Source organism: Temnothorax curvispinosus, unplaced genomic scaffold, assembly GCF_003070985.1.
Source record: "Temnothorax curvispinosus isolate PA1 unplaced genomic scaffold, ASM307098v1 QBEX01010307.1, whole genome shotgun sequence".
In the NCBI taxonomy this organism is placed as follows: Eukaryota; Metazoa; Arthropoda; class Insecta; order Hymenoptera; family Formicidae; genus Temnothorax; species Temnothorax curvispinosus.
Genome location: NW_020220087.1, coordinates 104,752 through 132,438, shown reverse-complemented (window position 1 = coordinate 132,438; position 27,687 = coordinate 104,752). Strand labels below are relative to the sequence as shown.

The 27,687-nt window shown below is 36.4% G+C and overlaps 2 protein-coding genes across 9 annotated transcripts in view; both read left to right on the top strand.

The window, feature by feature from the left end:
- LOC112460070 (PDZ and LIM domain protein Zasp) overlaps positions 1 to 16,926 on the top strand; it is a 36,746-nt gene extending 19,820 nt beyond the window's left edge. For 2 of the 8 annotated variants that reach the window (XM_025024517.1, XM_025024521.1), the window contains exons 7-17: positions 2,018 to 2,203; positions 2,417 to 2,516; positions 3,109 to 3,255; positions 3,987 to 4,043; positions 5,124 to 5,274; positions 5,740 to 5,784; positions 11,736 to 11,886; positions 12,853 to 13,039; positions 13,136 to 13,256; positions 13,387 to 13,502; positions 13,699 to 16,926. In XM_025024517.1, coding sequence (XP_024880285.1) covers positions 2,018 to 2,203; positions 2,417 to 2,516; positions 3,109 to 3,255; positions 3,987 to 4,043; positions 5,124 to 5,274; positions 5,740 to 5,784; positions 11,736 to 11,886; positions 12,853 to 13,039; positions 13,136 to 13,256; positions 13,387 to 13,502; positions 13,699 to 13,776 — 1,339 coding nt within the window. In that variant the 3' untranslated portion in view covers positions 13,777 to 16,926. Of the gene's footprint in view, positions 1 to 2,017; positions 2,204 to 2,416; positions 2,517 to 3,108; positions 3,256 to 3,986; positions 4,044 to 5,123; positions 5,275 to 5,739; positions 5,785 to 8,123; positions 11,169 to 11,735; positions 11,887 to 12,852; positions 13,040 to 13,135; positions 13,257 to 13,386; positions 13,503 to 13,698 lie in introns of all 8 variants that reach the window. The other 6 variants (XM_025024518.1, XM_025024525.1, XM_025024520.1 and 3 more) reach the window with 5 other exon arrangements.
- Positions 16,927 to 19,394: 2,468 nt separating this feature from the next.
- LOC112460071 (probable tubulin polyglutamylase TTLL2) lies at positions 19,395 to 27,101 on the top strand. Its single transcript, XM_025024526.1, has 11 exons — positions 19,395 to 19,661; positions 19,874 to 19,933; positions 20,570 to 20,751; positions 23,569 to 23,694; positions 24,116 to 24,219; positions 24,465 to 24,597; positions 24,673 to 24,949; positions 25,214 to 25,416; positions 25,498 to 25,758; positions 25,981 to 26,267; positions 26,721 to 27,101. Exons 3-11 carry the CDS (start codon positions 20,674 to 20,676, stop codon positions 26,839 to 26,841), a joined length of 1,590 nt encoding a protein of 529 aa, XP_024880294.1. The 5' UTR covers positions 19,395 to 19,661; positions 19,874 to 19,933; positions 20,570 to 20,673; the 3' UTR covers positions 26,842 to 27,101.
- Positions 27,102 to 27,687: the final 586 nt, after the last annotated feature.

The window sequence follows — 27,687 nt, the reverse complement described above, 5'->3', positions numbered from 1 at the left end:
GCACGAGACGGCCCACGGCGGGTTTCGTTTTGGCGTTTTCGAGATGTTCGCATTCGCATATTGAGAACGATACGATCGCGGTGCGACAAAATTTCTAGAAATTATTAACTGCACGGAAAGAACGGCTTTGCTGAAATATCTAATGTAGCTAGATACAGATCTAGAATAATTATAGTAGGTCGCTGAATGATGATAATGCTGTAAAACATTTTGACATTTTAGCAATCAGTTTGAGTGTTCTACATAATTATTTTAATGGTGCAACAAAATTATTTTCACCGTTCTTTCCGTGTGTATAATGATCCACAGATTCTCCTAGTTTATTAATAGTGATAGATATTTAAAGGTTAAATGTGTTCATCAAAATCGCTTGTTTTTTTTTTTATTATAAAGCTCTTTGTTAATTACAAATCTGTAAAAATGTTAATCAACAAAGTATTAATAAATTTATCGGGTTTTGATGAATTAAACTTCAATTAAAATGGCTAATACATAGATAAAAATTGTAGGGGGTTAATGAGATATTTTTCTCGATTAGCATATTTTAATAATATTAGTCTGTGTAGAATATCAGTAATATGCGTGCATAGTAGAAAATAATTTATAATTTAATAGACATAATTCTCATAACCTTGTCGTTCTCAGTTGGCGATTTATGCGCCTCGAATGATCGTCAAAAATTCCCGAAAACGATGCCGTTCTGAATTGCTCGATTGTCGTATGCTAGTATCATCTTGAAGATTTCGATTCGAAGAAAACGCGTGCACGTCTCTTTATTTCTATATATTGTATTTAATTTATATATAACATTATAAAAAATAGAATTATCAGGTAACAGTAATAGCCCGATAATAAATGCGAAATAAAAATTAAATTAAACTATAAATGAGTGGTATTGCGTAGAAATTGCATAATTTGTAGAAATTAATTTACGCGATAAGAGACGTGCACATTTGTCTTCTTGATGAATTCGAAGCACGCCTTTCTCTGCCACCTCTTTTCGTCAATATCGCTTCTTCAGAAAGAGCGAATACTTCGATGGTTGCGCATTTTTATTATCACTGTTATCTCTCGCTGGGCGAATTTTCGCTGGTCATATAAGTATATAATCATTCCAGCTTACAGCTTACAACCTACTGGAAGTCGTATCTGGGGCGAAACGAAAGTTTCTTATTCGCTCGCAGCTTGAACGCAGCCCTATCTAAATGTCTTCTCTTTTACTCTTTGCACTCTTAATAGCACCTTTCGCGCATTTATAGCACACTGAATGACTGATAGTAACGTATACAAAAAAAAACTGCTTTCGATGTTGTAAACATTACTGTGGATTTTTATTTTTGTCGTATTTTTTTTAACCAAATTATTTTTGCGATATTTTTTTCTCTTTTTTTCTGTGCTCGATGATCAGTAAAAAATAATTTTTTTACGCGAAGAAATGTACAGACAATATTTTACGACAAAAACATTTAAAACTTTATCTTTTATTATTTTTTTGCAAGCATTATAAAAGTTATATTAAAATATATCAATTTTTTCCCCTAAAGAACAGGTCGTAATCTTGATTATGTAAGGAAATACACATTATTACGAACAATATTACAATCACAACATTACACTACACTTTCAAACATTCATACATATTATGATCTACCCAGTTTTGAATATCAGTTATTTTTTACAGCGTTATATTTTTCAAGATATTTACTCCCGTTACAGAAATCAATTCTAAACACGTTCTTTGTAGCTTTATTCGTTTCATCGCTCTCATTCGAATATAATTCTCACGGAGATCACAATATAAATAATAGTTATTCCCTCCTTCGTCGAGGTATCGAGTTTCTTATGTTTCCTTCCTCTCTTTTTGAACTCGAGTGAATAGCAATAAAGTTAAAAACTCGTGGCACATCCGATGCGCCGTAATCTCGCCGTTTATTGTTATTTATTGTTACATTAAGGAAGATTAATTACTGCATTGGGATGTAAAATAAACGTTATTAATTTACTTATTCTCCCGCAGAGGTGTCTTCGTCAGGATCAAGGAAAAGAACCTCCACGTGGAGTGCTTCAAGTGCTCGACCTGCGGCACGTCCTTGAAGAATGTCGGTTACTATAATATCAACAATAAATTGTACTGCGATATCCACGCGAAACTCGTCGCCAGGCAAAATGCTCCGGCTGGTCTTGCACCCATCACTATACCGCCGTAAGTTATACGATATTATAGTACTTATCTTACACGTTACACGCTTGAAAAGCTTAATACAGAATTTCATAAAAATAAAGACAAAAATAAGGATATAATAAATATATAAGACATAAATAAAAATAAAATAGGGATAACTGTGTAAACGCGAGTAAGTTGGGATGATATTGAAATGCAGATAATTGACAAGATGTATCTTTTGCAATTCGACAGAGGTGGCAAAGCACCAGCTAGTACCATTAGCGCGGCATTGGCGAATGCACCTTTATCGCCACCCCTCAGCAATCACGGATCGTCGCCTCAGCCATTCTCCGTGAGTTGCTTCATCATAATTTGATTCTCTTTACGAGGCATGGTCACGGACGGACTTTTTCGCGCACGCATTTTCTTGTTGTGCCCGTTTTGGCATGGCTTATGAAAGCGAGTATTTTGCATTGAGCTGTGTGGCTTTGCTGCACTCGCGTCTGATTTCACGGAATTTCTTACGATCGCGAGTCTCGCGAAGGTCGCGCGGCGAAATTTCTCGGGCATTAACGATTTCTCTCTTGAAACACGCGGCGGAAACACTAGCCATACAACCTCTAGTTTAAAAGATTTAAATTTGATAATAATTTTAGCGATTAAATAGTAAGAGAGCTTGAAAGAATATACATATCGTGTATCGAATAATCGAAAATATCTCCGCGACGTATTTTGAACACCGAGACATTCGCATTTATTTCTTTTACATTCTTATAAAATTTGAAAAACTTTTTTTTATAATAAATAATAAGATACTTGATTATTATAAATTCGCGATGATCGCGCCGCGTGCCGCGAAAGATCTGTTTTCGGCGAGCGGGACGCGCGCTTATCTTGAGAGTTTAACAAGTGTGGTCCTTGCTTGGCACTAATCGCTTTTCCAGGCGTGCAATCGTACGAGCCCCGATTCCGGATCCCAGCGTACGTGGCGATCAGCTTCGAATACGAACGGATGCATCAGGAACGGCGAGTGCAACGGCGAGTCGAAAACGTTCACGAGCACGATCACCATCCAAACAGGTGGCACAGAGGTTGGCAACGTGCTCGAAAACTCGATCTCTGCATTCGCTCACGCTAACGTACTTTTCATCGTGATTCCCTTATGTAAATGATCATCAAATAATCACTAAGCCAAACTGACGTAATCGAGATGAAATATTATAAATGTAGTATTTCGTGATATGTTACATTTATGTACAATATTACTATATCATAAAATATTGCATTGTGATATAGTAAATTAAATGTTACAGGCATCGGTGTCTTAAATTATATTATGACGTAATATTGTAGCATAAAATTTCTAGCATAATAGAGAAATGATATGTATACGAAATACAGACATAATTGATTACTTTTCATATCTATTAACTGATACGCAGAACGAGAAACGTATCGATCTGAAAATTTTTGTTAATGACCAATACGCTAACGATCATCGAAGAGTCATCTATACTGAATCAAATATTATTACGAAACCGATTAATTAATCACTGGTTTGTTATTCACCCAAAGTGTCCTTGAATCAGTTGACTGCCTAGTTAAATTAATCATCATCTTCGCGACCGACTATTTCGAACTTGTGACTAATTAGCCTGTCGTAAGCGGGACCGTTTCTCTACTGATTCGTCTTTTCTCCCTCACGCTCTCCCGTCCTCTCTCTCTCTCTCTCTCTCTCTCTCTCTCTCATACACACACACACACATCTTGTTTTTAATCGTTCGTCCCACGTGACATCGTTGTGTCGTTTTGTGCATTGCAGCCCACCACCCGCCTTGGCATCCCGCCTGTCGATTCACCCAGCTTACGATCAGTCCAGGTAAAGTCCCAGCACGATTCGTAACGCTCTCGTTTATCTCGATCGCTCTTCATCGTTAGTATATAATTTATTTCATAAAAATGGACAGCGTGTGAAACGTTGCTTCGACTCAACGCCGCGGAAATTAAATCGAATTTTTGTCATAGAAACTGTATCAAGATGACAATTATAAAGTGATGTTTTACCAGTGCGATTGAAAATCGTTGATCTTGGAGCCTTTACATAATATATGAAAAATATGAAAAATTAAGTTTTAAACTGCTAAACTGTTTTTCTCTTTGTTATGTATATATTAAATTTTCAATTGATTGAAATCTAAATTCAAAATTGGCATAATGTAAAACGTAATGGCATTTTAGAGCAATTAGTCAATGTAAAGATATGCTCGCTTTAATTTACTTTAAAATTGACTAAAATTGTTCTATTTGCAGAAGAATAATAATTTCTAAAACTAATGATTTTTTAAATATATTTTTAAATATAATTTTATGATTTTAAATAAATAAAAATTAAAATTTTTTAAATGGGTAATTATCTTCATATCATGATGAAGTATCATGGAAATATTTTTGATCATGTATACACGCGGGCACACGTGCAGCAATTAATTATCCCCCAAAATTTCATGTGCTGATAATTAAATTGTATGCAATTGTTTGCATGACCTCCATAGCTGAAATAACGGTTTTAAGCACGGGAGGAGTACAATGTTCCTTCCTTGAGACTTCGCGCGATATGGGTCACTGATTAACCTATCGTACTTTTGCATTAACAGGCGTTATCAAGGCAGCGAAATCTCGCATGTTCGGCTATATTTGGCACTGACAACCTTTTGCAATCTGTTAATTCTGTGGTTGTAATTTTACTTTACGCCTCATCTCTCTTGACGACAGATTTCATTTTATTTTATTTACTTGACTCAAGAATTATCAATATCCAAAACAAGAAAATAATAACTGATATAAAATAAATTACTATATTAAAATATTATAAAACATCTTATTTCTCATCATATAAAAATTACACGAAAATCTGTATTACGATAATAGCAATTAAAGAGAAAAATTTGTGAATTTATAGGCACCAACGAGCAACAGTCTCATTGGTCCTAAGCCCTTCGGTGGATCGAGTGGCTTTCCATCGAGTGGCTTTCCATCGAGTCTGTCTCCGACTCCGACATTGAATTCCGGAAGCAGTACCTTGCCACGCCCTCAAAGCCAGACTGTGACAGGTAAGTCGATCTTATTATTAATATGAACAGGTTCGATGTGTAAACTTAAAAAATTTCAACAGCACAAGAGTGACGAAAACTCGTTTATCTTTATCTGTATATTTTGTATGTAATTCAGATTACATAATATCGCATTAAAAAAATATCGCAAATACAAGAAGACGAATAAAGGTAATGTGTGATGATGTTAATTAAAAAATTTTTAAAGATGTATCAAAATCTATATTTTTTGTCACAAGTCGAAATATTCGATCCGCCGAAATATTTATTCACGACAACGGATAAATAACAGATAATTTTGTCGCCCCTTTTCTTCATCTTTTTTTTTTATTCGGAGAACCTGCGTCGATTTTACGCAGTTATCTTCGAGAAGTTCGAAGGAGCGATCTCGTAATCGATTTAAGATAATTGTGGTCTCGTCTTGTGCGTCCGTGGCCTAACTCTGCCTTCGATTCTTGCAAATAGGTCGGTACTCTACCCTGCCAAAGCCAAAAAGTTCGCCTTTCAGAGGTACGACGAATAGATTAGAGCCGCCGGTTGACCGAGTTTCGAGCTTTGGCTGATACGCCTCCTTTGGCTTACGTTCTCACATTTTATATCGCTCTTTCTCCCTTGCACGCAGCTCGTATATACACACGTATCGTATCATTATATCGAACAATCGATCGATCATTGGTCCTCGCAGTATTGGTCGTCTGTATCGTAATGGTTTCTTTAAATAGCAATAGAGAGAGAGAGAGGAGAAGAGGTCCTCTCTCAGTTTCGATCGTCTCATTTCTTGGCTCCTTATCATTCGTCGTTATCTCGACGACGACGGCGAACTCTGAGAGCTATGACAGTTTGTAGCGACCTTCCAATATGCGTTTTCATCCCTTTCAACTTTCATACTTTAAAAACTTGCACGATGCACTCGAAAAATTATTCAAAAGTTAGTATCTTAAGTTTATTTGGTATACCATGAGAGAAAAAGTTTAAATTAGGAATCGTTTGTAATAAAATCAGTAATTTAATATTTAATACTATGATAATACTTAGCTGTACATTGAGAAAATAAATGTTTTCTTTTGTAATCTTTTTTCTCTTTAATAATTTTTATATAATTTCTTTTCTAGAAAATTTATACAATATTTATTTTAGATTAAAAAATACTTAGTGTTATTTTCAAAGAAATATGTTACTAATTTCAACATAGAAATATTATATTTCTATATAAGAACATCTAGCAACAATTTTTTCTGGAAAATAGGAATCAATTCCCATGTCTGTTCGTGAAATTTGACCGTGTGTTATCGTGCCTCTCTTTCCGCGCATAATCTTTCTTTTATCTTTTTTCAGCCGGTCCGTCTTTCAACCCGAAACCCAGACCCTTCTCCCTCACATTCGCATGAATCAATAGCTCTCAATGGCGCCGTCGTCGTCTTCATGCTGGCAACCGAAATGCAAACACGATCAAGATGATAAAAGTGCCAGACTATAAACACTTATTTTACTACTCACGATTTTTCTTTCAAGTTTTTTTTTTAGAAAGTTTTTAACATTTCTCGATAATTAGATAATATGGATAAAAAAAATCCATAATTATTTTAATATATATTTATCAGTTGATCAATAATATTGCAACACTTATTATATTATATTCCAATAATGTTCGGAACGGTTTCTGTTTGATCTCTTCCGAAAAAAAAAAATCGTGAGATAGCACACTGACTTAACAATACTTCTAAAGCGTTACTTGATGACAGTTTATCAAGGTGTTGAATAAATAAATGCAGATGCAAAATAAAGCATAAGTTCTTCATTGAACGAACAACGAACGCACGTCTACTTTGGTTTTTTTTTTTACTGCGTCACATCATTTAATCGATACTCGCCCATGAATTGACACTTGCAGGATTTTTCTTCGCTTCGCATCGATAATTTCAAATATTTGGGATGTATCAATGCTAATACGCATTGTTATTGTAGAATCTTTTTGCTACTGTCGACCGTTCATGAAAGCGACGTTTAACACAAGAAGGCACGCAGCTTTTCACGCTGCTCTATTTAAAGTATTGAGTGTTGAGTGATTATCAAGAATGCACATTTGCCGATTTAGATAATAATGATTAAAGAAGATCTTTTCACAAAGACTAAATCTTTAATTAAATGCCATATGATTTTTGCTTCTTTTTCTTAATTTTGCGTACCGGGCTGTGCTCGTGGTCCTCTTCCGTCGAAAAAAATCACCAGATTAAATAAAATTATTTATTAAACTAAAATATAACTTTATTCTTCTTTGTCATTCTTTAAATATTAAAAATTCTAGCAAAATATCTTACAAATAAAAAGTTAATTACATGGTTTTAAAAATTTATAATAAAGAAAATAGACAAATACCTTTTAATGCACATTTGCATAAACGTAATAAAAGATATAATTAATTTTTTAAATACATATAAAATAATGAATATCATTATAACATACATATATATTTTAAATATTTAATAATTATTCGTCTACATTCCTTTTTTATAATTACTAATATATGAAATTATGACAAACTCTTATTATTAACTTTCTTATTTGGCAAGCTTAAACAATATTTATTCCGCTTGCATTTAAAATGTATACTTTTATAGAATCGGAAAGAGACCACGGGCGCGCGCGGTTCATCGTGCTTCTTACTCACTGCAAATTTCTCTGTTTCTTTTGTTTGTTCTTTCTAACGTACCCTGACGAATCTAATCGATCATTTACCCTCCCGAACGCGTGCATTATACACGTTTTCGTGTGTCGTGTTTTGCTCTTCCCTGCAATTCCGGCGAACTATCTTTATCGCTCATCTCGCCATCCCCCATTTGTCATCCCAGAAACCTCCAACAGCGAGACTTACGAAAGATCCTGCTATTACGAGATCGTAAAAAGCACAAAGGATCAGACCTCCCGTCCCGGCTCCGTAAAGTCCCGCCGGAGCCTCGTTTGGCCACCTCCGAAACCTATCGAAGATATCACATATCCCACTGCCAGTCCCCTATACATCAATCCAAATCCTATTCTCGACAAAAGGTGCCATCAGATCAAAGAGAAACGCGCTAGCATTGAGGCTTGCGAGCGAGCTTTGAGCCACAGAACCGAGAGGCATCGGAGTGAGAGCATCGATCGAGAGGTCGAAAGGGTATTGAAAGAGAACAGTCGTCGGCACGAAATTGACGCGATGGATCGGATAAGTTGTCCCGGGCAACCGGCATACCGGCGTGTAGAGCTGGTAGACACCAGCAGTAGAACTTCTCGATCGGATGTGACAACCTCAAGGCCAAGTTCAACCGACAGCGTCCGAAGGTCGCTGACGCCCACCAGAATCGTTCAACCGATTCCAAAACCTTGGACCGCAACCGTCAGCAGCGGCGGTACCAATCTTTATCAGCAGAGTTATGCAGTGCCGGCACAGCAGGAACAGCCTGCTGGACAGATTTGCAAGAAGTTCATGCAGCGGGAGGTCTGTCACCGAGAACGTATATCAAGCGGCAAAGAACATCGGGAAGAACAACGAGCTTACAGAGCAGAGATTTGTCGAAGGGAGCAAACAATTTGCCCGAAACCGCCCTTGCCCGCACCTAAGCAGGAACCAGCAGAGACGGTCAAAGAAATCGACACGGAAGTAATTGATCTGAGGGGTGATGATACGGATGAAGTGGACACCTCGAAGGGAATTCAAGGCGAACATGATCTCATCACCGAGACGGCTGAAGAAACGGTGAACGGTATGCGCACGAAGCAATCGGCAACTTTTGAGAAAACCGTGGAGAGAGTGTCGTCACCGATAGAGAGATCTATCGCGCCGATGATAGAGGAAGCGGGAAACAAAACGGAGTCTCAGTGTTTCGCGAGAAGAACCGAAAGACACGTCAACCGAGAAGTGGAGGACACAATGGAACGAACTGTGGAGGAATCCGCCGAAACGGTTACGTCGGCTATCGATGCCCAGCAGATGTGCGAGAAAGCAAAGCAAGAGGAAGAGGAGAGAAAGAGAGAAGAAGAAGAGGAAGAGCGAAAAAAAGAAGAAGAAAAAAGAAGGAAGCGCGAGGAAGAGGAACGAAGACGTCAGGAGGAAGAAGAAAAGAGGAAACGAGAAGAGGAGGAAAAAACCAAGAAACATGTGACCTTTAATGAGGAGGATGAAGAAGTCGAGGAAGTACTAGAGCAGCCATTGGGCAGGACTGTCGTGCGAGAAGAACGCATTACGGAATCGGACGGGTCCACTCCGGGACGCTGCAAAATTACAAAGGAGACATATGAAGAAATCACCGAAGAAGTGCTGGTCCAAGAACGTGTGAGAAGAAGAGGAGCCGTAGAAGACGGGCGTAGAAAGAGCTTGCGCGAACAAGTAGAGGTCCATCAAAGTCTCCGGGACCAACAGGCGCCGGAGAGAAAAAATGTTGTTGCAAGGTATGGACAGCAGCCCCAGGAGACCATGGAGACGTGCAAGAAGAAGGTGCAGTTCTTGAAGGAGACGGAGACCGGTCCAAAACCCTTGCCAGACACGCCTGTAAAAAATTCCACGCCTAAGGAGTGGAAATCCGAGATGGTAAACGCCTTGACGACCGCATCTGATCGGCCATACACACCGCTGAACGCTACGTCTAGTGTGAAGGAACTCTACACCGAGGAGACCATCTATCTGGACCACAGGTGTCGACCTAAGCCACCGCCGCCCAAAGAAGAAATCCGACCGATCTCGCCTTTCCAGCAAGCACTGACGATAGCGCCTGAACGATCCTATACTCCTTTGAGTCGCGAAATCGGGCCGGAAGATCAACAGATTGCCAATAGATCGCAGACTCCGAGTCTTCAGGCTCAGAATAGCGACTATTGCCCGCCGTTAAATATTCTATATGGTAAAGAGGGTACGACGAGAGAATCTTATGCGCGTGAGCAGATGTGTTTCAAGAAAGAAATCAAAGAATCAAGACCGCGACCTTTGCCCACTCCACCGCCTGATCACCGTCTGAGAGATTCCTCGGCATCACCTGCCGCGAGACCTCGACCAGAAACGCCAAAATCATCCAAATCTCTCACGGCTTGTCTAAAAAAACCAGACGCCATACCGGCCTATCAGAAGAACTTGGTGGCGATGAAAAAGGGACCTGTAGAGAGTCAGCCGTTCGTTCCCAGTAGAACACCAACTCCAACGCCTGGCAGATCCAAGTCACCTGCTCAAGGACCGCCCGAGCCGCCGGCTTGTTACGTGAAGGCTCAAGCCGCAAGAGTTCGAGAAGATCCACCACCATCGAAACGCGGTGGATCAGTACATTTCCCTTCACGCAAGACCATCTCTTACCATGTGGAGGAGGATACCGACAGTGGTCACAGAAAGCAGGAATATTCCGCTTCGAGGTCCGTTAACTACGACGAGAAGGAGACCAGCAGTCTCGACGCGGGTCCGACGGACGCACTTTATGCCCAGTTCCAGGAAACACGGTGTATGACGAGCGAAGAGACTAGCGAGCAGGCGAATACTGCGACCCAGGTGAAGAAATCGCTTCAAGTAGTAGAAGATTATGAGAAATGCGAGCAAAAAGAAATATTACCGGCATTACCGTCGCTGAATCCGAAACCAAGCATCTGTGCCATCAGTAAGACGAGCCATACGAAGCCCAGTTTGCATTGTCCCATGACATCATCTACGCCAGTGAGACAGCCGACCTACAGCAGTTCCACCGAAGTACGTCACGTGCGATATGAGACTCCTTCACCGAAGCCTTGTTCGGAAACAGGCGTGACCGTTCTACCTTGCAAAGCGCATTCCGATCAGGGATTTAAAGCCGGCGTCGTCGTGGTGCCCTGCGATGGTTCCCAGACTACCTGTCCTAGATCCGGAATCTGCGTGACAGCCACGAAAGACCGATCGGGCGTGTGCGTGTCGCCTTCGTTCGGTATGCGATCCGGTGCCTGCGGTCAACCATCAGGTACATGCGGTCGCGAGTCCGGCTGCGACTTCAACATCTCCAACTGTCCGGATTCTGACATCTGCATAGCTCCGTGTGTCGACGGTTCCATCTGCGTGGCACCTTGCAAGAAACCCGGCCCAAATCAATCCAAGGCAAATCTTCCCTTTCCTCAAATCCCACTTCCCTACGAAGAAGAGACTTCCCCACCGGCTCCTCAATGTTTAGCTCCCGGCTTCAAACCTCGCACTAATCTGAGCGGTCAGCTTGCGCGACTGACCGCCAAGAATGGCCAGTCAAATGTGCCTGTGGTACAGCTTTACAAGCCGACTCAGACTCAGGCTCAGACCCCTCAGACCCAGAATTACACCGAGAACACTTATTACCACACTCAAAGCTACCGTGAAACCCACTGCGAGTCCGGCAATCATTGCCAGAACACTCAGAACAGCTGCCAAGACCAAATCCATTGTGATACCCTTAGTAAAACCCAGAATTTAGTAGACCCACCAAATTTGTCGTCCCACCCGGATCTAGGTACCGGAATCGGTGGCCTCGGCGGCGCGGGTTCCAAGAGTGGATCGTTCGCCGGTAGCAGCGCGCCCAAACGTGGACGAGGTATCCTGAATCAAGCTGTCGGAGCAGGATCACGTATACCTCTATGCGCTCACTGCAATTCATACGTCAGGTACTCGGGATTACGATTGTCCGGCTCGATGATATGATGATGATGCCTGTTATTTTCGTTGTTGCTTTTCGTATCTCATCCTGGACGTATTTGATTTACTTTTGACAAATGTTTTTTTTTCTTTCTCCATTTTTATATTGACATATATGTATATGTTTGTACGTATGTATATGTATATGTGTGCGTGCGTGTGTGTGCGCATGTAAATCTATTTTTATTCTTTAGGTGCTGTTTTTATTGTCTTAAGGGATTTTTGTTACTCCGATTTTGAATTATTCGAAGAATTTTTAGGAAAATTAAAGCACTCATATATTTTCGCACTGTGTCGTCAGCGTGTTCAAATCAACTTCTCAGATTTATATAAATTTCGAAGTGCATCTGTATAATTATGTACTATTTTAGATGATATAACTAAAAATGTCACTAGATATAATTTTAATTTAAATTTAATTTAATTTAGATTAAATGTAATTAAAACATTTTATATAAGTTATTATATAAAATAGTTTTGCAAACTATTTGCATCCTATGTTATAATTCACCGTAATAATTATAAAATAATTTTCTGATTTTTAGTGATTTTAATATTAAATATTAATTGATATTATTTATACATGAACGTCTAAGTTTGTATTAAACAATGTTTTGTTATATTTATGCTTGGAAATTTATGTTTTTGCTTATCAAAATGATACACGAGAGTTCACTGTATTTGTTTGTATTTGTTGTAATTGTCTAACTGATTAACATTATTTCCGTTGCACGTTGTGTTGACAGCTAACGAAAAAAATACTAATCACAAATCGAACGGCTTCATCCTAAAACCAGTGTGCTGTAAAGACGGCAAGGAGTGCCTAAGGTTTGTATAAAACGCCACTTTGCAAATAAATGTCCATTAACACTTGTGCGTTTTGAAAAATAATATATATTACGATAATCACCAAATTAATTACAATATAATTATAGAGGGCCTTTCATTACCGCTTTGGGCCAAATCTGGTGCCCCGATCATTTCGTCTGCGTTAATGCCCAATGCCGTCGTCCTCTTCAAGACATCGGCTTCGTCGAGGAAAAAGGACAACTCTATTGCGAGTACTGTTTCGAAAAATTCATTGCGCCTACGTGTAACAAATGCAACAACAAGATCAAGGGCGTGAGTATATCAGCGGCTTAGCTACATTGTCGATGACAATCACGATGATTAGATTCATTAATGATTATTATTATTTCTCTCTTAATCGGTCTACAGGATTGCTTGAACGCGATTGGAAAGCACTTCCACCCTGAATGCTTCAACTGCGCTTATTGTGGCAAGCTCTTCGGTAATAGCCCGTTCTTCCTAGAAGAAGGATTGCCATACTGCGAAGCTGGTTGGTATTGTATTTCCGTGATATTAAATAAAACAAGAACATGTTCTAAATATAAAATAATTCGTGTAAGTCATATTTACTTCATTATTCAATTAAATATGATTAAACGGCAATCTTTTCTTCAAAATAGATTGGAACGAACTATTTACTACAAAATGCTTCGCGTGTGGATTCCCTGTCGAGGCTGGCGACCGTTGGGTGGAAGCTCTGAACAACAACTATCACAGCCAATGCTTCAACTGCACGGTGAGTGAAATTTTTTAAGGAAGATTTACTTATCCATCAAGACGCTACTTTTTATTTTGTATTATTTTCATTCATCTCTAGATTTTTTTAAAACTTCATAATTTTTATAGTGTATATCGAAATCTAGCTTTGTGAGCTAATGTGGAATTATTTAAAGATTAATATCGAGCATTTATTTCTTTTGTTGACGTAATAGATGTGCAAGAAGAATCTTGAGGGCCAAAGCTTCTACGCGAAAGGCGGTCGTCCCTTCTGCAAAAATCACGCGCGTTAAAACCGTTTTCGTCATCGATGGCATAAGATCGATGGGATGACAGGAAAGAAAAAATAGGAAGAGCAAAAAAAAACGGAGGGAAAGTCCAACGAAGAGAGAAGCGTACACAATGTTAATGCACCAATTACTTTATCGTGATTACTTTCTTTTTTCTGTGTCTTCGACCAAGTTCACTTGACTAACTCTTTGTCAAATCCGCGAGCGATCCTTCGTATAGCTATAAAAGTACAGGATCAATTAGGGTGATTTTAACAAAAAAGTATCTTTATTATTTGAGTCTGATAATGAATCGTAATATCGGTGAAAGAGAGAACGGTGGTTATTTATAGAATAGATATATCATAAAATAATATAAAAATAAGATATATATATATAGAAATATTAAAAATAAAATTGTAAAAAGTAACTATTAATAATATTAAATGGCATAATATTATATTTTTTTCCAGTATCATCAATCACCCTGATTAATTCTACGCAATGCACATTTTCACGAGGTACTAGTATAATGTCGCGCGTTGTCCGACTACGAGAGAGATTTATTAATTAATATTTATTATCTACCTTAATTAAGAGTGGCGCAGGAGCTAGGCTATCGACCACATCATAACTCTAAAAAATTCAATAGAAATACAGGTCTCAGTTTTCAATCTATGAAATTTAATAATTTATTAATCGTTTACTTATAAGCACTAAAACATATAGTAAAAAAAACTATATAAATATATAGTTTCTTTTTAATTAAATATTCCTTAAAAAGAGCGTTCGTCATGGTTTTATATATGTCGCATAGCTTGCGCTAAAAATCTCAGCTTAGCTCTTTAGAATTAAATGATCTTGCGTCTATCAAAATGCAGCCTTTTGTTTTTGATATTTCGACAATTCCGTTTATATCCGTACGAATTCGGTTATCGTCGTATCAACCGTGTGTCGCGACATCGACGTCGACCGCGAACAAGCAATTAATTATGTCGGGGACGTTTAACGACGTATCCTTGCACTTTGTGGCTCCCGGTTAATAACGGGAGGCCTAATCGCGATCCTAACGGAGTTAGCGGAATACCTCGTAAAATCGTTCGCGGCAGGAAACACTGGGACGATACAACACATAACGAACGAGCCGCCGGCGGAGTCGTCTCGATCACGGATCACGCAAAGGTCATCCGAACAATTAGTATTACGTGGGAATAATTCCGTATTTCCAAGGTGCATCGGGATGCAGCAATGTCTCGGGTGGCGAATGATAAGAATTCCTTTACAATCCCTTAACAATCGACAACGATCGACGCCGACGGTGCATCGTGATGAGAAGAAGAAAGAGAGAAAGAGAGAAAGAGAGCGCGGTCGAAAGAAAATAGATGAATGATTGTGGAAGTCAGATTGAAAGTATGAATGATGCGTAAATGTTCATCACATAAAGAGAGAAAATGCTCACACAGTTTCTGAACAATCAAAATTGCATGCGATTGCAAACGCATTAGATTTTAGACACGGACAATTAATGATGATAATAAAACAAATTCAAACAGTTTTACTTCACTCGCGCTGTTATATTTTTTATAAGATTTAGTCTTACTATATACTATCGAAATTTGTTATATTCTCAAAACAGTTCAACAATCATATGTTTACAACAATAAATTCTGTTGTAAACATATTTTAAGACAAAACAAGCGCAAACTTTTTTGTAGTCAAATTATATATTAAATAATATCATTTATAATTTATTAAATAATATTATTTAACATTGATAAAGGATTAATTCTGGTTACAAAAACATTATTAATCGATAAGAAATATCATAACATTTAAAAACTACAAACTAAAAAATTATACTCGGAAATATGCTAGTCAAATGCTCAAAAGTCCGTTCTTAAAGTCATGAACATGTTTCACGTAATAGTAACAAATTGTTCTTGATTTATAGATGAAAGAAATGTACGCGAAAGAAGTAGCGTGTAATATTTATTAATTTATGAGAGAGTCAGAAAGAAAGAGAAGAGAGAGGAGTCCCGACATATTTTGTGGCCGTTAGGCAGTATTTGCCGAAGATATTTAATAGCTTTACTAAATCGACGAGCAAATATATATTCTTAGTGCACGCAAACTTCACTATAAGTCATCCGCAAATCCGCCGTACTCTGGAATCAGCCGATTAAAGCCGAGACTGATAACAGGTTCAGCATGCATCCGGGCTTTCATTTAATCAACCGATCGATTCGCAAGTTGGGAAAACGAAAGGCTAAAATTCGGTAGGAACGACCTGCTGGCAATTCTTAATTCTTAAATTTAAACTCTAAACTACTGCGATCTTTAATTTCTCAGTCTTTTATTGAGAAGAATTATCTCCCTAAAATTATCATTAAAACTTTTCAAAATAAATTCATGTCTTTGAAAACATATAATGTATTATTTTTAATTAAATAATACAATGATCAGATTTCGTAGCTAAAAGTTTTTAAATTTTCAAATTTTCTTGTCTTTTTGGGACTACTATATTTAAGTTTATGATCTTTCACCACACCAAATATAATCTGAAATCGACGAAAGAGACGTTCGAGATCTATTCCAGGGTATGAGGATGCGCCGGGATGAAACGTGTCAGTTTCACATTGTTGGGTTTCAATTGTTGCTCTGTTTTACGAAATAAGAGACTCTAACATGATAGATATTATTGTCATATTATTACGTTATTTCTAATATGTTACCGATTTTCTGTGCCATCTGTGAGCTTCTGTTATGGCGTAATTATTTTTTTTCTTTTGTGAATGAGAGCAAGCAAGAGAAAAAGGAAAAAGGGTACACGTGCGAGAGACTTCGACATCAGAACTCGTTTATTTGTGAAAGGTAATATATAGTGTAATCCTGTATATAGTATGTAAGCTGTTTTAAGCTGCGTTCGCGATGATTCCGAAAAAAAGAGAAGAATAGTGTGCGAAAAGAACTTGACTTTACCTGCACGATCGCGAGTAATCTTCGACGACGAACGTACGATTGATCGACCAACCGCCGCTCGATCATCGACAATCGTTTAACGGCGCGGACCATGAAATCTCAACTTTTGCTTGGCTGACTATCAGCTGAGCATCGCACAAGCCTCTGTATGCGTGTTACGTGTTGCTTATAAAATAAAAGAAAATATTCACTCGAGAATTTCAGATTTCTTACCCTTCACCTTCCCCGGCATCGAAGTGTTTGAAAATCAACTAGTTAATATAAATTTACCTGTTAAAAAGACGAATTTTAGAGAAATTTTTATAATATCGAAATATTTAAACTTGTTTTTTTTTTCATATTTCTTCCGTTTTACTTTTATTGTATTATAAACGCGTACACTTAGTGCGAGACACTGCCGTGTTTCTCTCGATATATTTATGTTTAATAAACTCTTCCACGTTATACAACTTTGTAATATAATGAGACATTCGGCGGACAAAACAATGCTAAAATTTAAGAGATGTCTAGATCATCCGATGGATTGAGCTTATTTCAAAGAATAGTTTTAATTCGTAATAGTATACGTATAAATGCACTTGCTATTTTATTTGACTTCATTGACACTAGTTACTTCATTGAAACGATGTGTGAAAAGAACTCTCAAGACTCCCTTATTAGGTGAAGCAAGCATTACGGCAAATTCGCGTGTAACGAGGTGTATAATAAAAATGCAGTAAAGCTATCTATAATTTACGAGTGTTATTTGTAACTAGCACTCCGTACTTCAATGAATGGGAATATTGAAAGTATCATATGAATCGAATTTTGAAGTGGATGAATGAACGAGCCTGCAAAAATGCCATAACCGTCATTTTTATTTATCGACAGTCTCAAGAAAGATTGATGCGTGATTGGAATAAGATATTCGATGAGATCAATTAAACTAATTCGGACTTCTAACCGAAGTATTCTTTGCAATGTTTCATCGATTTATCATTAGCGTGCCTTCGCGCGATACCTGTTTGTCTTCAAAGAAGACAGATACGAAAGATAGTCTTCTGCTTCTTTCAAAACAGAATATTTCAGAATATTTTATAAATAAAATAATCAAATAATGAGTCAGACTAGATATTGAAAATTTGTTGAGAGACTTTTATAAAAGATTGACTTTAAATATGCTTTAATAAGAAAACTATCGATAATAGAAAAAATTATAAATCCACTAAAGCGAAAATAAATAAAGTGAGTGGCTAGAGTCGTGAAAAATGATAGTGAGTTTTAAGAGAAAATATTTTTACAGTCGTAAATATTGAGACTTCCTTATCTGAAGCTTTCGAGTGATCTTCAACACGATATACAAATTTCAAAACTTTAATTTCGAATTATTTTTAAACGATATACAAATCCTTGCAATTTTATTCACTTTTTCGTTGTGCTAACTAAAATCTTGTCATTTTTTCTCATCTGCTTCGATTCTAAATATAATATCAAATATTTCAGTGCCTAACTACTCCTGTGCACGGATGAATGCGGCAAAAAAAGTATGCGATGAGAAATTTAATTTAACGCGAGACATTTGACATTTGACGTCAAATCGTTGCGACGTCGATTACGCTCACCCTTTCGAACTTTCGTCGATTTTCCTACACCCAAAATATACGTAGAGTCCTCATCTTTGCGCCTAATTTGCAATTGTGTCCTTCGCACATTGCACATTGCACGTTGGTCGTCAGTGAGTCCTAATCGATCGTCAAGCACGATCAATATAACGATGTCGCACATCGTTCCGCGGTGATAAAAACTTTTTCACGAAATTCAGGTAATCGGATAATGTCCTAATTAAATGTAATTGCCGAAACTAAAATAAATTTTCACGAACTCTCATTCCTACATTTATCGTCGCGTGACATCTAAAGAATGTCCTTTTATTTCTGTCAGAATCTTCGCAAATAGGTACCAATTATAATTATCTCCCATTAAAAATGCGTCGACCATTAAAAGAGACATTAAAAGCACGCAGGAATGCTGGAGGAAAGTTCAATCTCTCTCATTTGAGCTTGAAACTGTCGCAGAATAATTAACACTAACATACAATAAAGTACACTTGAAGGCAGGGTTGGATTAATAATTATATAAATCTCTCAGATACACTGTACGTTAATTTAAAAAACGTTAATTATAAATGTTAATTATTAAAATTTTATATAACATCCAATCTGGAAAAGTCAACAAATATTTCTGAAATTTCTAAAAATCTGAAAATATTACTTTTTAAAATTGTCATTTTATTATATCATTCTATAATAATATTTTATTAATATTAATTGACACTATCATTAGATATATTTGTGCTTTATTAAATGTCAGACTCAAGAAACAAAAGTTGAATAGTTTTGTTGACTGTAAGAAAATATTCAATATAATTACGCAAATATTACGATATCAATGTACGATATTTTTCAGTTCAAAGTCTAGAATTTTATTAGTTGCCACGTGCAACCATCCCTGTGGCTTGACGGAAAGGAACGACAGTGCGCGTCGCGTGCTTCTAATAACCTTCCATAAATTCGAATTATCTAAATTCTCTCCAATCCTTCCATAACGAGCTGCTTCTGACCGCCTACTATCTTACTACCGGCATTCTCGCATCCGACGTCCTTGCCGTCCCTTGCGGCAATCGCGGTGGAAAGCGCATAAAAGCTGCAAGCGACTCACAGCAGTAGCCTGCGCACCTGCGAAGCAGCCGAAAGCGATTGCGTAGACCGGAACGTGGCCGCGCATCAGTGAGGACCGAGATCCCGCCTTGTCTACAACTCTGCACTAGCTATCTCAGCGAGGAACTTCGCGAAGAAAAAGGCTTCGATGTATCGAAATGACAGGCAATTCTCGATTCATCGAGTCGAAATGGTAGCAGAATTGGCAGCGAATTCATTTCCGTTAATTACTGTGTAAGTCTCTCATAAGTATTAACAAATAGAATTAGACAATTCGTAGAAAATAGCGGTATTAATCATAAAGTATGATTTTCACTACGATATTATATATCTTATATACAATTATATTAACGTTTAGATATGTAACAAATTGTAATCTCGAGTATATTTATCATGTGAAATGATTGATTCCTACTTTGTAAATAATGTAATACACATTTTTTCAGATAACTTTCTGTACGTGATGAGGATTAAGATTATTGACAAAATATATATCATCTGCAAAGGTAAAGTTCTTCCTGTATATTGCTTTCTATTTTGCTTGTACTGATTATGAGAGTCGAAGCTATAGACACGACACACGTGGCATCGTCCGCGATCTATATGCGCTTTATATTTCAAAATATCCTTGACATTGAAGAATACTTGGTAATGCTACACGACATACACAGGTCCTGCTAATGTATTAATACGTGTTTTTGCCATTAATTTGTGATTAATGTCGATAAATTATTCTACGCTTGATTTTTTAATCCGTCTCCGTTATTTTCAAATAAAAAAAATAATCCACACATTTATTACTATTTTCATTACAAATTTTAATTTTTATTGAGAAAATAATGACATTTATTTACTTTGCGTTATTTATTAAAAAGTACGAGATTGTATTTATTAAATTCTTCTCGATGAAAGAGAAGTTATTACCCAATTTCACCGATACTTGGATTTTTTTTAATTCATGCTCTGCAGTGAAGAAAATATATAATTAAATTCTTCTATTTTTTTAAAGAAAGCAACAATTTTGTGTGCAAAATAGTTGATAGTGCCATTTCGAGACAATACAAAATTAGTGTAATTAAATAACTTATTGATATGCGTTTGCTAACGCAAAGATATATTTGATTTAATCCCTTTTCTTTTAGATTACATGCCGTAATGCACTTCTGGAATATAATGCAATATCGACGTAACTAAACCAGAGGTTCGCTATATCTCTCAAATATCAAAAAGAGTATGATGCTTCGGCATGGCAATAAAATGCATGGAAGGGCCTTTTGTGTTCAGACTAAATGACAATGGTACCGGACCGCATCTGCTTGTACAGGTATAGTTAATTCAAATGAAATTGCACTTTCCATAATCCCAGAGACTAACGATCGTCGATGAAGTTCTCGATAAAGCACATCCGAAATCATAGACTAATATATAGTAATCTTCAATCGTAAATTTCATGTCATTCATCGACGTACGAGAGTGCCGAAACGGCCGCACGCGTTGCCGCGCGATGCATCGCGGATAATCGATACGATTCGACGCGAAAGGTCGTCGGCTTCGACGGAAAACGTTATACACCCGGTGGACGCGTCGTAGATAGGTCCCCCTCTAGCTCGGTTTTTATGCCCGTTGGAATTTGTTCGTACAGGTACAATTACAAACTTAGACTTAGCGCCCTTGAACCAAATACTTTTCAAGGTACGCGATACATACATGCATACCTGCAACGCGCCTCTGCGTGTACTTGCCGTTTTTAGACGCGACGATTAGGTAAGTGCGACATGCAATGGTAAAAAACGAAAGTAGAAAACAGAGGACTAACAAGTTGGACTTGGCGAAAATTTCCAGCGCGAGATTTGTGACTTCCGCGCTGTTTCATACCCTACAGTTATTAGTGTATGTATTATACTTCTGTTGTACCTCTTATTATAAAAAATGATTCACAAGCCTGAGTACTAACAATAAGTATAGGCTGTCTTGCAATTGATTTTTAATGGTATATTCTTTCATTTGGAACATATATCTTTTTTGAAATAATAATTTGAATAAAATTTTATAAGAGAGACGATTATTATACAAACATGCTATTGTAACTATTGTAAATTTTACTATTGTAAACTGACATTGATTTTTAATATTAAATTGGAAATTATTGCGAAGAAAAAGTTGAATTTATATAAATAATATATCTTTGTTAATTAATACTATTTAATGCAATTAAACATTTTTTCCAATCGCTTATGATGTGACAGTTATTTCTTCAATATTTTAATTTAAAAAATAAATCTTTTTGTCTAAAATTTATATCAAAGCTCGAAGTACATCCTGTGTAAACATTAAATTATTATTGAAAGAAATCGCGCATGCACACGTAAAATTTGGAAAAGATATATTTTTCTTTTCAGTTGATAATGATAATAATATTTCTTTTTAAATATATAATAAGAAAAAGCATTATAAATAGATCTATGTGGTAACGCCAAAAAATTAACATGCTTTGTCAGTGTGGAAATAATTTTCCGTAAAGTGGATTCGCTGGCGTATAATTAGTCCTCGCGTTTACTTTGGTTTCGAGTAGCTACTCATTCAATAATTCGCGTGTGTTGTCCTAATAAATGTTTAATAATTGTCCTAATAAAATCTTTTTCATCCAGTTTCATATACCCATCTTCATTTATTAAATCAATTACTTATTTACTTTTGATCGTTAACTGCAACAGTCGGATAAAAGAGAAACAATAAAATTGGGTTATCCGTGAGAGAAAGACTTAAAAAATGGAAGCTTGCCAATAATAACGGTGGGCGTGTAATTTTCGAATTATTCAGTGGTTTTGCATAAATCATAAATGTATCTAACATAAGCTACTCCGAAGTTATGAAAGTAGCTCAATCGTATCTCACACAACATGGGATTAATCAAAATTAAATAATGACAGCGTCGAATACTATACATAAAGTTTCAGAATACTTTGCATAATGTAGAAAAATCTGCATAAGTACTGTGTTTAAGAAATTATCTTTGTTTCTAATTCGAAAACAAAAAGACAACGATTAAATTATAATAAACAAATATATCTAAAGTTTAAAATTATACAAAGACAAATATAATCACTCTTGAGTTGCTCAAGTGTTTCGTAAATCTTTTCTCAATTATTTGTATTCATATAATTAGAAATATTTCTAAACCACTTTAGAGTAAAAAATTATGATAAGCTTATAATCCTTTAATTTTATAAGCGTATAAGTTCTTGGTTTGAAAAATATGAATTTAAGACGATCCAAAAATACTTAAATTATAAAGCGATGTGTGTGTCGTGCACGCCGATTTAATTGTAATCAGAGGCCTTGGCTCGTTTTTGATACAACGAGCAGTCATTCCTAATGTTCTAATAACACGACAATAAATCAAGGGCGGTCGTCGCTATTTTCGTGCGCTCATACTCTCGAAAGTTTCGAAACTTCGGAATGCGTAGGTAGCTGGAATTAAGGAATGCACTTTCGGTTGCCGAACTGAAAGTGGTTCCGGTCTATCAATTTGGCCAATTGGAGAGATCGATGCAACACGTCCGTGCGCAGCGTGTGGAGTAAATAGATATCGATTATGGTATTTCGGTTGTAACCCTTGGTATAAGCAAGATGCTAAAATGCATATTTAGTAAGATATACTGAAATAAGTCGAGTGCTCTCCACGAATTTTGTTTGTAAAAATATTTATATTCACTGGAATCTCGAATGCATCGATAAAACTACTATTTTCATCCAATGTATTCGTGAGCGGCTTACTTTAAAATTACGCGATTCCATTTTAAATTATTATATCTATAAATCTGTCAGATACGAGAATGTAAATTAACGTAGTATGATAAGTGATATCGATCTCGACGCCTTCGAAGTTGTGCTTGCATCACCTCCGCGAGAATAATGATTGCGTTTCGTCGTAATGTTTATAGCATTTTATGCTGTTGCGATGAATAACGCGAAAAAAATTTGTTGCCTTTTTCGTTGCTGTCTGACGGGGAATAATGCTCGAGTATTCACATTTCGTATCGACATTTGAGACGGGTTATAAATAGTACCGAGCCTTTGGAATAAATGTCGAGGTAAATATCAACCACCCTTTCGCTATCGCGAATGTTTTCTTCTGTAGGTTTGCACGGAACGGGGATGGCGGGAGTACGCCGGCGAAAATAATGTATTCAAAGATCGATGGAATTTATGGTGGCGGTTCGGCGGTTTCCCCATGTCGCATTACAGGCCGTTATTTCCCTGGCAGGTAATAACGCAATATCTAGAAGCATTTTGAACTTCGAGCAACCCATCAAAATTTTTGAGTTTCTCTATCCGGAACGTAAATAACGAACAAAGAAAAAGCAAAGATAACGTTTTCTTCAAATTTGCTTGTTATTTTATATTATAATAAATAAATTTTTATTTTTCAATTCGTTAGTGCTCGCCAATTTTATCTCTTAAAGAAATCGATTAAAACTCAGTTAACTTTAACTAATATTTTTAACAACGACGCTCTATTTATTTTTATTAGACTTAATTAATTTCGTTTTAATTAAATAACTTCTTAATTAATTATTTATTTAAATCTAATATGTCGAAGTAACTATATATTAATTTTAATTTTTCTCTAATTACCTGTTAGCTCAATTCGAGAAATTATTTAACTCGGATTATTTTTCGAACAGTTTGTCAATCGGATACCAAAGGGAAATTCCATCTGCCGAAAGGATAAGCTTATCCGTCACTTGAAGCGCATGAAAAAAGTCCACGGTTCGATATATGACTTCAGGTACATAAACTTTTAATTGCACTTGTCTGCATTAACGCAAAAGTTTTTCTCGTAAAACACATTATCCTTATTTATTAAATTGTTTCAAATATTTAGTTAATTAAAATGAGTATTAAAGTTAAATTAAATTTTTGTTTAAAAATTGTTATTTTTCATCCAATTTAAGATATAATAATAAATTGTACAATTAAATGTATTATAAAATTATTTTTTATCGATGGAGGTATATTCATTTATCGCATCAGTCCCGTAGGATACAACTTGCCTTCCGAGTATACAAAATTGGCCGAAGAGTGTAGCCGTTGCGAGAAGGATGACAAAGTTTGGATTTGCAAGCCGGTCGGCCAAAGTCAAGGGAGAGGAATCTTTCTATTTCGCGTGAGGTTTCTCTTTAAAGTGCAAAACAAAATACAAAAATATCGCATAAATTAGATAACATATGTGTTTTTCCAGAAATTAAGCGATCTATCGTACGATAATGCCGCGGTTGTGCAAAGATATATCGAGAACCCTTTACTGATCGGCGGATACAAATTCGATCTTCGCCTGTACGTGTGCGTGCCGTCGTATCGCCCGTTAACGATTTACATGTACAAGGAAGGTCTAGCTCGTTTCGCCACCGAAAAATTTTCCTTGGAGCGATTGGATGATCCCTTTCGACATCTCACAAATTTTTCTCTGAACAAATTAGGACCAGGCTACTCGGAAAAGAAAGAACGCATCGGTGCCGGTATTTTGATACATTAATATACTATATACTACCTTCCCATACAGCACACTTGTCCAAAAGCGAGACATAAAACGTCTAAAAGACGTCTTTTAGACACCTTTTAGATGTCTTATTAAAAGATGGACAAAAGACGTCTTATGTCCCGATTTTGGACATAGGTCTGGGTTCTTTATTATATATTCTATATAATGTTTCGTTCTGTAACTAGACGCAAAAATTAAAAAGATTTAAAAATGAAACTTTAAATTTTTTATTTTTACATAGGATGCAAATGGACATTTAGACAATTGCGAAGATTTTTCGAACAGTCAGGATACTTCGATTGGATTCTTTGGCAGAGAATCTCGTGTCTAGTCACTTTAACGATTTTAAGTCAAGCAGCGGGCATTCCTAGATCCTCGAACTGTTTCGAATTTTTCGGCTTTGACGTGCTAATTGACGAGAATTTAAAGCCGTGGCTCTTAGAGGTAAATAGAGCGTGATTCGAAAGAATAAAATAATTAAATAGAATAATAAAAAAAAATATAATAAACTTACATAAATTACAGGTGAATTTAAGTCCGGCTTTGAGTAACGACTGCGAAGTCGATTCAGAAGTGAAAAAGCCCCTGTTGCATGATCTGTTTGATTTATTGGGTCTTCCAGTGTGTAACACCGGGCTTTCTCTATTCACAATCTGGTCCTCTCTCGATCGCATCGAGGAGGACGGCGAAGTGTCTTCCAAGTTCGACCGCTCCGTGAAAAAGAGATCGAAACTCGGGCGAGAAGCCGAAACTTTTCTAAATCTTTCCTCGGAGACTCGAGCTACGGTAATCGCGAGCGAAAGCTTCTGCCTTTTGTAATCGAAAATACCGATAACATATCAAAAGTGATATTTTCAATTACAGAAAAACAGAAGAAATTAATCTCGAAATATTATAGATTGAGTAACACATTAGTACTAATATCAAGAAAAATTAATGCAATTTTGCAAGCGTATATTGAAAAAAAGAAAAATAACATATGATGCTTATATTGTAATTTTCTTTCAGCTGCGACAATCAACACCGGAAGTTTGCCCGACTACGTGGCCCCGTTATAACCCGCTGTTAATGGACAAATACATACGTCGATATAAGGGAAATACGATCGAGAATCATGCCTCGCCACCGATTTGGGACAACGGCAGAGACTGGAGGGCTTCCTGCATAAGGGAAGGCGGATGGATTCGTATTTGTCCGTTCGTTCGGACGAAACACGTCGAGAATACGGAATACACGGGACCGTCGCCCAGAACTGTTGAGAACGAAATCAAGAACATGGTCCTTTCTATACAAAAGTAATCTTGTATATTTCTATCGATGTTTTCTATTATTCTGCTTCGTAGGAGCTAACGGCAAGCTATGTTAACAAATTTTTCGAAAAAATTGGAATCAGAAAAACTTCACGGAGAAAATTTTATAGTAAATATTACTATGGTGTCGCACTAGCTGCGGACCATCGAGGAATTTTAAGTTAAAATACTATAATTATTGTTTTAAAAACGATTAAATAACGTAATTTTTACCATAAACATAGTAATTTAACTTAAAATTCCTCGATGGTCCGCAGCTAGTGCGACAACATAGTAATATTTACTATAAAATTTTCTCCGTGTTTCAGTATAAAATATGGTGACAACTTCAAGTATGGAATAAAAATTTAACGTATTTAATAATGGCTATGTAAAACTATAAAAGTATAAATGCAGAAAATACATGTACATCTTGTAACAAGTTTTTCTTTCAAATAGGTACTTGAAAGCTGCAAAGGAAGTGCAGCAGAGAAACGAAAAGCTCACGGACGAGCAGTGCAATGCTCTTTTACAGAATGCGCTTGAATTAAATACAGAAATTTGGCTGCCAGAAAAGTAAAAACTTAGAAGTCTGGATTTTTCTTCAAACTTGTTTGCTCTTTACGCTTGTTCGTAGTGTTACTTTAAGAAATATTTCGTACGATATTCGATGCACATTATACTAAACGGGCGTCTTTTCATTCCAACGATTTTCGATTGTAAATTATATTCAGTATATTAAAGAGATAATCTTTAAATTGCGAGATTTTAGCAATTAGATTCGCATTGATAATTGCATTTAGCATTAAATGTAGCCATCTCATGCTCAACTCGCAAATAAAATTATTTTATTACAATACCATAGTATTAATTTTGTACAATAACAATTGCAATACCACCACCGAACTATATTCTATAATTTCTCTAACTATTATTGCAATTATTAGCATTTTTATGAACTTTTTATTATCAGCTAACGTTAATATTGTAACAAATTTTTTACCTCACTATAGTATTGAATTATCCGATTTTAATCATATAATATTTATTTAAATTTCAAATATTAAATAATTAAATTTCAATTTTGATTAAATACATTTTATAATTCTACTATCACTATGTAACAAAATCATTATTCTCTGCATAAATATCCATATCATTCTTCCACACACAAAATAATCATTATTGTGCGAAAACGGCTATTAGAATTGTTAGTATTTTTTTTAAATTCGTAGAATGTCGTGCCGTTCACAGATGCCATATATATTAATTATTATAAGTGTCCACTTTTAGCACGAAACAAAACGCGCTTAGAAAAATGCGTTACAGGCCTTTCATCAAAGATAATAATTTACTCACCGTTTCGCCGAACTGTATAATCACTCCTTCGACTCCCAACTTTCGGCTGATTCTTCTCGCTCCACTT

Bases quoted from the DNA above. Each gene is read 5' to 3' on its own strand.
- LOC112460071 (XM_025024526.1), top strand. From the start codon at position 20,674: ATGGCAATAAAATGCATGGAAGGGCCTTTTGTGTTCAGACTAAATGAC. The intron at 20,752-23,568 runs GTATAGTTAATT...TTTCTTCTGTAG, and splicing joins GACCGCATCTGCTTGTACAG to GTTTGCACGGAACGGGGATG. The intron at 25,417-25,497 runs GTAAATAGAGCG...CATAAATTACAG, and splicing joins TAAAGCCGTGGCTCTTAGAG to GTGAATTTAAGTCCGGCTTT.